Genomic DNA, 13231 nt, shown 5'->3' with positions numbered 1-13231 from the left:
AGAGGAACACTTGATGTTTTTGTCAATTTCCACCTGGTTATGGAGTTATAGACAAATTAGAATTGTGTTTGAAATTAATTCATGCCCAAAATTAACACTCAAATGCCAGAGATACAGCATGGAGTAAAAGGAGTATAAGTCAAGTTGTGTATGAGTTAGGGCTTTCAAATTTTCTGTGAGCCTTACATAGTGTCTGGGCTTAGTACTGATGAAGTTTTATTTAATTTGCAGACATTTTGGTGTCCTGATAGGCCTCAGACCACAGTTACCCCCCTTAACTTTTACCATGACCCGGAAGTAAAATATGAGAATATAGTGCCTTGTTTAAATGGGCTGTTCTGCTTGTGCTGATTTTTTCAGGGTGACTTGTGATAGCTTAAATGAAAGGTAAGACATTGTACTTTATTGCAAAATTTTTGGGTCCACAATCTACTCATGGTATTGACACCAGCCTTCCTTGATTTGACCCCAAGTTCAAGGCTGTCTGGTGTGTTTCGGCTCGTAACTTCCGGTGACCATTGTTTACAGTGGATACAGCAAAATCGACATGGTCGATCCAGGCTCATATTTTGCCGATTAAGTGACAAGTGGCAGGTTGGTCAGCATGCAACAGGAGAACAGCCTACGACCGATATTAATTATGGTGCACTGGCATGTCACTGTAGATAGCAAAGAAGGAAAATAATTGTGGTCTGAGGCCATCTGAGAGTTTTACTGAAGTTATAGCTCCTGTGGAATTCTGGGATATGTCTGATTTTCAGCAACCCATGTTTGTCGCAACAGACGACTAAAGGTCTCGGATGGTCAGTCCCGCTGACTTTGTTGGTGCACGTCATTCTATAATGTACTGTACTGTACTCTTATGTACTGTACTGTACTGTACTGTAATGTAATGTAACACAACATGACATCACATGACGTAAGGGCATCATTTATATTTTCTGTGTCATCGCCCGACCGACCCTAATTTTATAGGCCCCCCCAAAACAACTTGTTTTTTCATTCCAACACCGCCGACTCGAACCTAGAACGTACCGACTCGTCATATAAAATGTTACCTCACAAAAAAAAATCAGAGTTATGTCCCTTGACAACAGACCGGCCATGATGTCTGCTACTGACATTGCAGACGAAAACGAAAACAAACATCTGGTCTGTTTTGAAGTGTCACCTTCATATCCCTTTTAATGTGGGAGTAGAGTAATTTTATTTTGATAACCCTTTAAAATGTATTAACTGTATTGACTCATTCCAGCAAAATACATCGAACTCCTTGCCAAAGGAGATTCCAATTTGAAAGAGCAGGTTCTCCTTGTCGAGTCCTTTTCGAATGATATTGGCATGACATTTGGACTCAACAAATGTAATACTCTTCATTTGAAACGTGGCAAGGTAACTAATGATGGATCAGTCAAGTTACAAGGGGGAGGAGTTATTGAGCATCTTGTGGAAGATCAGGCCTACACCTAGCTTGGAATGCAAGTTCGAGATAAGCTCCAGAATGCCCAGATTCAAGACAAACTTCGGGCCGAGTACAAATCTCGTTTAAAGAAAATCTGGTGCTCAGAGCTAAATGCTCGAAACAAGGTCAAAGCCACCAATACTTTTGCTGTGCCAGTCCTCTCCTATTCCTTTGGAGTAGTTCATTGGATGAAACAAGACATCCAGAGTCTTGACCGCCTGACCAGAAGGATCATGTCTGATAACAGAGCCCACCACCCTCGTTCCTCTCTTAACCGTGTATATATGCCAATCAATTCTGGAGGTCGGGGTTTGATTAATGTGGAGGCTCTTCATGACAGAATTTTATTGTGTACTTTTGCACATATTTATTTATCGGATGATCCTCTGGTGATGCATGTGAAGACTCATGATGAAAGCAAGGAATTCCACAGCTATTTTAAGCGTGCCAAGGTTGTTGGACAGAATCTGAAATTTGAGGTTGACTTTGCTGATGGCGATGAACTGCTGGATGGTACAGCGATGGGAGTAAACCAGGTGAAGTCCTTCACCAAGTCTGCCCAGAGTCGGTCTTTTGTGGAGAAGCTTTCTGAGAAGCCATTGCATCGTGTGTACATGCAGTGTGTTGAACAGAATAGCAATCCCTCCGACTCCTTCGCCTGGATGAAGTCGGCTGGTCTTAAATGTGAAACTGAGGGCTTCCTTTTTGCTGCTCAGGACCAGTCACTTCCCACTCGTAATCGCCTAAATGTGATTCTTAAAGAAAATATCAATATGAAATGTCGTCTTTGCAATGAATTCACAGAGACTGTCCAACATCTTGTCAGTGGATGCCCTTCCTTGGCATAAACAGCATATCTTAAACGACATGATGGCATGGCTCGTTGCTTTTACTACCGTCTCCGACATGCCTGTGGCTTTGACTCCGAGGTCCATCCATGGTACGACCCTGAACATGTCCAGGGCGTCATGGAAAATGACGGTTTCAAACTTCTGTGGAATAGGCCCATATACAGCCTCAGAAGAATTCCAGCTAACAAACCTGATCTTGTCCTTCTTGATAAAGCCAATGAATTTATTTATATCATTGAATTTTCTTTCCCTTTTGACACCAATGTGATTGACAAGATCAAGGAAAAGCATGATAAATATGCGGAACTCGCCCTTGAAATGTCTCGCTTGCATCCCAAGTACACTGTCGTCAGGCTCCCCATTGTTCTCGGTGCCCTTGGTTTGGCACCTCCTGATCTCTTGGCGCAGATCAGGAGAGTGCCCGGGTTCTCCACCGGGAGTACAGCCCTTCTGACACTCTGGGTAATGCAGAAGGCTGCAGTGTTGGGGAGCCTTCATATTCTCCGGAAAGTTCTTGGTGGGTTCGACTAGGCAGCGTTTCCTGGGAGAAGTCCCATTCGCTGTCTGGGCTGCGTGTAGAGGGGGCAAGGGCCCTGAGCTGATGATGAGCCTTACCAGCCTGACTGTGCCAAGATCACCCGAACCCTCTCTGCTGCATATTATCTTTAATCTGTAAAACATAATAATAATAATAAAGCAAGGAATTCCACAGTTATTTTAAGCGTGCCAAGGTTGTTGGACAGAATCTGAAATTTGAGGTTGACTTTGCTGATGGCAATGTACTGCTGGACGGTACAGCGATAGGAGTAAACCAGGTGAAGTCCTTAACCAAGTCTGCCCAGAGTCGGTCTTTTGTGGAGAAGCTTTCTGAGAAGCCATTGCATCGTGTGTACATGCAGTGTGTTGAACAGAATAGCAATCCCACCGACTCCTTCGCCTGGATGAAGTCGGCTGGTCTTAAATGTGAAACTGAGGGCTTCCTTTTTGCTGCTCAGGACCAGTCACTTCCCACTCGTAATCGCCTAAATGTGATTCTGAAAGAGAATATTAACATGAAATGTCGACTTTGCAATGAATTTACAGAGACTGTCCAACACCTTGTCAGTGGATGCCCTTCCTTGGCACAAACAGCATATCTTAAACGACATGATGGCATGGCTCGTTGCTTTCACTACCGTCTCCGACATGCCTGTGGCTTTGACTCCAAGGTCCATCCATGGTACGACCCTGAACATGTCCAGGGCGTCATGGAAAATGATGCTTTCAAACTTCTGTGGAATAAGCCCATATACAGCCTCAGAAGAATTCCAGCTAACAAACCTGATCTTGTCCTTTTTGATAAAGCCAATGAATTTATTTATATCATTGAATTTTCTGTCCCTTTTGACACCAATGTGATTGGCAAGATCAAGGAAAAGCATGATAAATATGCGGAACTCGCCTTTGAAATGTCTCACTTGCATCCCAAGTACACTGTCGCCAGGCTCCCCATTGTTCTCAGTGCCCTTGGTTTGGTACCTCCTGATCTCTTGGCACAGATCAGGAGAGTGCCCGGGTTCTCCACCGGGAGTACAGCCCTTCTGACACTCTGGGTAATGCAGAAGGCTGCAGTGTTGGGGAGCCTTCATATTCTCCGGAAAGTTCTTGGTGGGTTCGACTAGGCAGCGTTTCCTGGGAGAAGTCCCATTTGCTGTCTGGGCTGCGTGTAGAGGGGGCAAGGGCCCTGAGCTGATAATGAGCCTTACCAGCCTGACTGTGCCAGGATCACCCGAACCCTCTCTGCTGCATACAATCTTTAATCTGTAAAACATAATAATAGTGAATTTATATAGCGCATTAATCCATGCTCAATGCATGCTCTAAGCGCACATATATGTGGGTATTAACAGTCATTCTAGAAAGGCACTATCAAATAAGTAGGTCTTTAGCTCAGATTGGAAGGAGGCAAGAGATGAAGACTGTCTGAGATTGACTGGGAGATCGTTCCATTCCTTTGCTGCACTGAAAGCAAAGGAACGTTGTCCAGATTTTACGGATGGAACTTGCAACAGGAGCTTGTTTTCTGACCGCAGTGATCGAGCTGGTTTGCACTCTGTGATCAAATCACACAGATATTGTGGAGCATCTTCAGACAGGCATCGATACACATGACACAAGATCTTATAGCTGATTCTCTGTCGGATGTAGGTCATGTAAGATGGGCGTGATGTGGTCGTACTTCCTGCAGCTAGAGACTATCCGAACAGCTGTATTCTGGATGTACTGTAGTTTGTTGGTAACAGACTTGGGTGCACCGGCAAGGAGGCTGTTACAGTAATCAATCATAGATGTTACCAGGGTGCGAATCAGGATGATAAGAGATTCTTTGGTCAGGTACTTTCTGATGTTGCTGATATTCCTCAGCTGGAAAGAGCAAACTTGGGAGATGTGGCTGACATGTTGCTTCATGGACAAAACGACACCCAAGTTCTTCACAGACCGAGTGATATCAATACTTGAGCTTCCGATCTGAACTACGGTGAGACCTGACTGGGTACATCTTGCAGATGTGCCTATTGGCATGCACTCCGTCTTGTCGTCGTTAAGCTTGAGTTTATTGATGTTCATCCATTCTTTTATCTGTGTACAGCAGTTGGTAACATCGGCAGAGGCTGCTTCTGGTATGGATGCTATTGGTCGAAATATTTTCATGAGCTGCGTATCATCAGCGTAGAGGTGTCTTGGCAGCTTGTACTGGTCGATGACTTGACCCAATCACTTGGTATAAAGAGTGAATAATATCAGGCCCAATACTGAACTTTGAGGCACACCGCAGTTTAGATGTACTGAATCTGAGGAGCTAAACCAATTCAGTGCAGATATATTTGTGTTAGATACACTGGTCACTAATATTTGTCTTTATATAAGGACAGACTATACTGTTGTTTCGTCGATCTTAAAGCTGTATTGGATTCCATCAATAGAACACGTTTGATGCCTAAACTTTGGACTGGCAATGTGAAAGCTAAATTTTTTAGATTAATTAGAAATATGTCCACAAATGTTCAATCATGAATATCATTGCAAGATTTCTACACACAACTGTTTGACTGTGCGAGCGGAGTAAAACAGGGTTGTCAGCTATTACCAGTGCTATTTTCATTGTATGTTAATGATATTACTGAATTTTTTTATGTTAATGAAGATAGATGTTTTCACCTCGATGTCTGTCTACTCTTCGCCGATGATATGTTACTGTTTGATAGCACTGTCCGAGGTTTTCAAACAAAAAAAGATTGAATAATCTAGCAATATGTTGTAAAAAGTGGTCTTTAACCGTCAATATTAGTAAAACTAACTGTATGGTTTTCAGGAAAGGTGGCAGATTAAAGAAATACAAAAACATTGTCTTAATGATACCTAACTAGAAATTGTGTCTTCCTACAAAAATGTGGGTGTTCATTTCTCAAGCAGTGGGTCATGGCATATAGCACAAACAACTTTGTCATATCAAGCCCAGAAAGTGTTAAAATATTTTAAGTGTTAAAATATTTTACGTTACCAGCATTTTACGTTACCAGCAGTCAAATTTCAGAAAATTAACATTATCTGTTCTTCTGAACATCCTTGACAACAGGGGCGGTGGGGTAACCCAGTGGCTAAAGCGTTGGCTCGTCACGATGAAGACCCGGGTTCGAATCCCCACATGGGTACATTGTGTGAAGCCCATTTCTGGTGTCCCCCGCCGTGATGTTGCTGGAATATTGCTAAAAGCGGCGTAAAAACAAACTCAGTCAGTCAGTCAGTCCTTGACCACAAAGTATTCCTAACTTTAGCTTGCGGCTCAGAAATATGGGGATTTCGTCCCTCACAGGATGCAGACAGAATATACAATAATTTCTTTTTCTTGGTAGAAATGCAGCGAACTTAGTACCCGCGACTTTCGGATTGTTAGCCCGACAGCTAACCGACTGAGCTACGTCCACATTGTTGCACAATGTGCAAATTTATCTAGTCATTCCTGAGACGTTACGGTAGTGAACGGAAAGCGTCGAATAGGTCACGGCCAATTACGAAGGTTACGGGTATATTTGGGGTCTCGTGATTTGAATCTAAGGACAATTGTCGAATGGCTCCGATGCACTCGTCCCATTCCGTAATCTACAAGATACCGTGTGGTGTGGAATGAGCCGATATGCCGCGAACAGAAGACGGTTGTCGCGTGTGAAAGTGGCTTAGTGCAAGTTCTAGGCCAATTTCTATTAGCTCAAATTTTCTATTTTTAACATTTTCAACGTGTACTTTCAACGTTTTTGTGTGAAAAAAGTGTTAAAATGCGAAAGGATAAGCAACATATGGTACCCATGCATTACACTGGACGTCTACCTACTTGGATTAAGTCCTGGCGCTTGCTATAAATTGCGCTGACGCCATCTCTGTTTAGAACACAAACTCCCTACAACGCTTGGCTTACTCAATGAAACTACGTACGGAGACAACAGAACACCGAGAGGAGCTTTTTGCACACGTGAAAACCCAGCAGAAGTCTGACGTCACAGGGCATTGTTTATGTGAACAACGTTTCACAAATTACTTCAGGTATTGTGATGTCATTTGTAATGTTTGTGCTGATGAATTCTAAAGGTCGGCCCAACAGTTTAAAACGGTTGTGTTTGTGCACAACACCAGTTGTTCTAACAATTGTTTTTTTACATACATACATACATACATACAAATACTTGTATAACGCCAATATCCGTAATCCGCTCAAAGGCGCTCTGGCTTCAAGATGGTCTAGATATCACATAGAGTTCAAATGCTTCAGCAAAGAGACACGTCTTCAGATTTGATTTAAAAACAGCTAAGTCTGGTTGTGTTCTGAGGTGAGATGGAAGATTGTTCCAGAGATGAGGGCCAGTCGTCTCCAGTGACCTGTCACCATATGTTTTTGTCCTAGTCACAGGAATTGTCAAAAGACACTGGTCATTTGATTGGAGGGAATGTACAGGAGTATAACGGTGGAACAGAGCACAGAGGTACTGAGGTGCTAGACCATGTAAACTTTTGAAAACAAGGAGTAGAGTTTTATATTTTATGCGGTAGTGGACGGGAAGCCAATGAAGTGAGTGAAGAACGGGAGTAATGTGGTCTGATTTCTTTGACAGAGAGACCACTCTGGCTGCAGTATTCTGCACCTTCTGAAGCTTGTGTATAAGATAATTTGGGAGGCCCACAAGAAGCGCATTACAGTAGTCAAGACGAGATGTTACATATGCCTGAATAAGAGATGCTGTAGTCTTGACGTCCAGGTATCGTCGAATCATGCCGATGTTGCGAATGTGGTAGTACGCCCTTCTACAGATGTTATTGATGTGTGGCTCCATGGACAGTGAAGAATCAAAAATAACTCCCAAGTTTCGCACCTCATGGTTTGGCTGAATCTCACACTGACCGATGCTGAATTTAGGAAGAGAGATACTGGGTTGGAGACGCTTAGGGTGGAAAACTATGAGTTCAGTTTTATCATCATTCAGTTTGAGGTAGTGTGACGACATCCAGATTTTGATGCAGCTGACACACTCTTCAATGGTGAGAAATGAAGACACAGCTGATGAGGAAAGTAAGGGTTTGAATGATATGTAAATTTGAGTGTCGTCAGCATATAAATGCAGTCCAAGGTTGAAGGATCTGACGATATCACCTAGAGGAGAAGTATAAATAGTGAAAAGTAGAGGTCCAAGAACCGATCCCTGGGGCACGCCATAAGCAAGATCCTTAGGATTGGAGATGTGACCATCAATGATCACCGATTGATATCTATCTGCTATGTATGACTCAAACTACTGAAGAGCAGTTCCTCTAATACCCATCCTGGTCTCAAGTGTATGCATCAGAATAGTATGGTCGATAGTATCGAAGGCACTACTCAAATCAAGTAGAACCAATACTGCAGCACCATCTTTGTCTACGGCTCTCAGTATGTCATTGTGCACTTTAACGAGTGCAGTTTCCGTGGAGTTGGAAATTCCGGTATGCTGATTGCATGACTTCGAAACACCCATTTAAGGTCATGTGTTCCTTGAGTCTTGTTGTGACCTCACGCTCAATCACTTTTGAGGTGAATGGTAAATTTGTGACTAGCCAATAATTTTTCAAGAGCTAAAACCTTTCTTCTTCAGGAGTGGAGTTACAGCTCCATTTTTCAATGTATCCGGCATCATACCTTCCTGAAGAGATTTATTGACAACAGAGGTCAATATAGGGGCAAAGGTATCCAGAGAGTTCTTAAGAAGCCATGTAGGTATAGGGTCAAGAATACATGACTTTGTCGGTGACTTAGAAACAAGTTTCACAATCTCTGCTTCTGTTGATGGTCGGAAATGGGATAGGCATGGAAATGCAGCTATTGGTTGGGGCTCACTGTGTGGAAGGTCATCATGTGAAAGTGAGTCTCTGATTGTGGAAATCTTCTGAGAAAAGAAGTCTGATAACTTGTCAACTAACTGATCAAGGGATGAATGAGATGGAAGAGTCAGGAATTATCCTTAAACAGAAGCCTGTTAGCTATCCTGAACACGTCCTTCTGTCCGTCCACATCCTGCAGTGCAGCTTTGTAATAGCTTGACTTGGCTTTCTCGATAAGAGAGTGAACATGATGTCTCTGGTTGTCATGCATCTGCTTATGAATGGCTAACTTGGTGTGTCTAAACTGTTTCTCGAGTTTACGCCTCAGGCGTTTAGCTGATCGAATGTCGTCATTATACCAGGGTGATTCTGGATGAAGAGTTACAGTACAGGACTTCAATGGAGCATGATGGTCAGCAAGTTTCCTGAGCTGTCATACAGAGTAACATATTCACTGGCGGTGAGATCTGAAGAGCTAGAAATAGCTGTTGTCATATCTAGCAGAAACTCTTGAAGATCAATGTCCTTCCACTTGCAATATGAGATGTTCTTTCTGGTTCGTCTTTCAACTGAGATGTTGACATTGAACAAGACACTGTAGTGATCAGACCTTACAGAATGATCAAATCTTACGTTACTGACCTTCAGTTCATTCTTACGCACAATCACCAGGTCTAGAATATGTCCCTGAGCGTGAGTTGGCTCATGTATAACTTGAGTTAGACCATGAGCTTCCAGAATATTGAGCAGCTTCTGTGCATCTCTGTCATTTGTCTTGTCAATGTGGTAATTAAAGTCCCCACATATTAAGAGCTTACCGGGTGTTGTCGTCAGAGAATCAAGAAGTGCACAAAAGTCATCAAAGATGTATCAAATGTTTTATTAGTAATTAAGACCAGTATTCTAATGTTTTAAGCTTTTCTGCCGTTTTGCAGAATCTTTCTATATGACTGCGCAAACATGTCATGGAAGGGATTGTATTAGGAGAATTCACGTGCAGGTTTTGGCAATCGTGTGCAGTGACAACAAAATATACTCTCCCAAAAAAGAAACGCACATAGGAATTTCAACTGTATTTTTATGTTTATTTTGAAACATCTTGTAGGCTTTATGAGTCAATGAAATATAGCGAAATTGCACACTGGGAATGCAGACTTCTCCATCTTTGGAACCAACTCGAGGAAAGTCAGTTTGAGTGTCACATGGAGACTTGTGGTGGCGCTGAAGTCAATACCTCGTGTGACCACCGTGGGCATCCAGAACTGCATGGCATCGCTTCGGCATCGAACGAATAAATCTCAGAATCTCGTGTTGCCCAATCGCAGCCCACTCTGCCTGTAGTTCCTGTGCATGTTGCTGAAGTGTCTGGGGCTGAGGGTTACGGCATCGTCCCCGTCTGTCCAGGACATCCCACAGATGTTCGATCGGGTTTAAGTCCGGGGATCTTGAGGGCCAGGGGAGCACATTGATGTTGTGGTTCTGGAGGAAGTCTCTAGTGTGACGTGCTGTGTGGGGCCTGGCATTGTCCTGTTGAAACAACTCCCTCTGGCGATCAATGATTGGAAGGAGGTGTGGGCGTAGGATTTCGTCACAGTACCGTTGAGCTGTTAGGTTGCCCTGGATCATCACCAAATCACTTCCCCTACGGCAGGTGATCGCTCCCCACATCATAACACCGCCCCTGCCAAATCTGTCCACCTGGGGAATGCAAGCGTCGGCGAAGCGTTCACGTCGACGTCTGTACACCCGCATTCTTCCATCGCGTCGTTCCAATAGAAATCGTGATTCATCACTGAACCAGATTCTACGCCAATTCGGTAGGTTCCAGACCTGAACGTTGGTGTACCATTGAACTCGATGTCGACGATGTTGTTGTCGAAGCACAGGGACAAAATAAGGTCTTCTGGCACGTAAACCAGCCTCTCTCAACCTGTTCCTGACGGTCTGTGCAGAAAGCCTCCTCAATCCGGGTATTTGTCGAGCGGTACTGGTCGCCGTAGCTGTTCGATGACGCAGGTGATGTACCCGGATGTAGCGATCCTGCGCCGCAGTGGTCGCTCGAGGTCGCCCACTACGAGGGGCATCTGCTACCGAATTCTGCCGGCGATATAATCTCCCAGAGCCATGAAATGTTGCTTTGGTGAACATTCATACGTCGGGCAACTGCACGTTGAGACTGGCCAGCTTCAAGCATACCAATGGCGATATGACAGTTGGCTTCACTTAGACGTGGCATTTTGCGTTCGTCAACAATATTCCAAATACAGTGAATAATCGACAGACAGTGATCAACCTGTTATACCCGTCATTGAGACTATCTGATCCCCAACTTTCACGTGCATTGCGTGTGAATTGTGTATTCTGTGACACTACACGCCGAAATTGAAAATCATGCTGTTAAATACGGGTATTGTACGGATGGTGCGTTTTGTTGTGATTTTTCAAAACATAAACACCATAGGACTCATAAACAGAGCAAAACCTTTTGTAAAATGAATCACGTTTAAATTCATTGCTACATGATATTGCCATTTTCATGATGCGTTTCGTTTTAGGGAGAGTATATATTAGGCCTAACGTTAGTCACAATTTCGTCAACATACTGAGTCAAAAAAGAAACTTCACAAAACGTAATTTGAAAAATAATGAATCATTTTTCTCTGATGATACATCTATGTATCCGAAATGGGATCCCTATCTTTCGACTCTAGAAAAACGTTAGCAAAACCCACTCAAACCAATCCATTCGTTGTGCAAATGACGTTAGTGCCAAATCAGGTTTTGCACGTGCAGTCGATCACGTGATTTTTGCATCGAAGTTTTCTTCATATGCACGTGTTTGCCTTTGGCCTCAAGAATTGAAAAAACACTTTGAAACCACAGTTCTAACGGTACTTGAAATGCCACGATTGTCAAATGTGCAACGTGAACGTGCCGTTGGCATGTTGCAAGCGGGAAGATCAGTTATTGACGTCGCAAGAGCAATGGGATGCAGCCGTCGTACTGTGTATGACTTGCGAGGTCGTCTACAAAAAACTGGCAGCACTTCTGATCGCCAAAGGTTGGGTCGTCCACGTGTGACGTCACGAGCAGAAGACCGTCAAATCGTCCTACGTCACCTACGTGACAGATTTCTGCCGGCTACACGAACCAGGGCTGAGATGTTTAGAGGTCGACTGTCCTCACAGACCATTCGAAATCGGTTGCGGGCTGCCAATCTCCATTCTCGACGTCCATATCGTGGGCCAATATTGACGCCGTTTCATCAACGTCAACGTCCGCTGTGGGCCCAACGTCACCTCCGATGGACCCAGAGAGACTGGGATCGAGTCGTCTTTAGCGATGAATCCAGGTTTACCCTCAGATTCGCGGACGGCAGGCATAGAGTCTGGAGACGACGTCGTGAACGGTATGCCCAATGTTGTGTACAGGAAGTCGACAGACTCGGGGGCGGAAGTTGCATGGTGTGGGGTGCTTTCTGTGGGAACAACCGTTCCCGACTTCTGGTCATCCGTGGAAACCTCACAGCTGCTGCTTACGGCGACCAGGTGCTCACCCCTGAACTCGTTCCTTTCATGGCAGCTCATGGCCAAGGTCTACAGTTCCAGCATGATAATGCTCGGCCGCATACCGCGATGTTGACACGAAATTTCCTTCAAAACGCTGGAATCAACGTCATGGACTGGCCATCGAGGTCCCCTGACCTTAATCCAATAGGGCACGTTTGGGATGCACTTGGGAGAAGCCTTCGTGGTCTTAGGAACCAACCTCAGAATTTGCAGGAACTTTGAGCAAAGGCGCAGAATCCCCAACCACGTGTTCACAAGCATCAGGCAGTCGATGAAGTGACGCCGTTTGGCAGTGGTGAATGCGCGGGGCGGCCATACACGGTATTGAACTGAGAAGTTTCGCATTTGTATTCTTGTGACTTGACATTCTGTATACCCATGTTTTGGAACGGCGGTGTAGCCTAATGGAACTGATTATGGCACTGTCAGTGTATCGAGTACATCACACAGATCTCAGCAATGAAATAATAACAATTTAACCATCTTACCATCTCTTGTTCTTTTATAGTGCCCTGAAGAAAGAATGTGAAGTTTCTTTTTTGACTCAGTATATTTGAAGCGGGAAAGTGGTGCTACTGAGTTTTGCCAGTCACATAGCATTCCCAACGCCGAATAGTCCCAATTTGTAATTTGTAGTTTTCAACGTACACCCGAGCACCATTCCTCGATCCTGGGATGAATATTCCCGTCCAAATTGAACTCTACATTGTCAGCGAAGTGATGGAAGAAGAGTAATTTCCCCTGCACAAGACCCGTACATCCGGGTGTTTTCTTGTCATCGACATGCTACGGCCACCGGCACTGCTGGGCGTATACCTGTGGGTATCTACTTCCTTGGATCAGTGGTCATGACCCCGACGTCTGTCTATCGCAAACAAACAAACAAACAAACAAAAAACAATCAAACAAACAAACAAACACAAATTACTGGTGCAGATGACACGGGAACACGTGCATCTCCATCA

At 44.1% G+C, this 13231-nt stretch overlaps 1 protein-coding gene across 1 annotated transcript; it reads right to left on the bottom strand.

The window, feature by feature from the left end:
- Positions 1-4473: 4473 nt before the first annotated feature.
- On the bottom strand, positions 4474-5004 carry LOC124284362. Its single transcript, XM_046720447.1, has one exon. It carries the CDS (start codon positions 5002-5004, stop codon positions 4474-4476), a length of 531 nt encoding a protein of 176 aa, XP_046576403.1.
- Positions 5005-13231: the final 8227 nt, after the last annotated feature.

Source organism: Haliotis rubra, unplaced genomic scaffold (assembly GCF_003918875.1).
Source record: "Haliotis rubra isolate DU_JTF1 unplaced genomic scaffold, ASM391887v1 Scf335, whole genome shotgun sequence".
Lineage (NCBI taxonomy): Eukaryota > Metazoa > Mollusca > Gastropoda > Lepetellida > Haliotidae > Haliotis > Haliotis rubra.
Note: the sequence above shows the minus strand (reverse complement) of the source record. Positions and strands in the feature narration are given on the sequence as shown.

What these genes read in the sequence shown, in the direction of transcription:
- LOC124284362 (XM_046720447.1), bottom strand. Translation starts at nt 5,004, where the DNA reads ATGAAAATATTTCGACCAATAGCATCCATACCAGAAGCAGCCTCTGCC.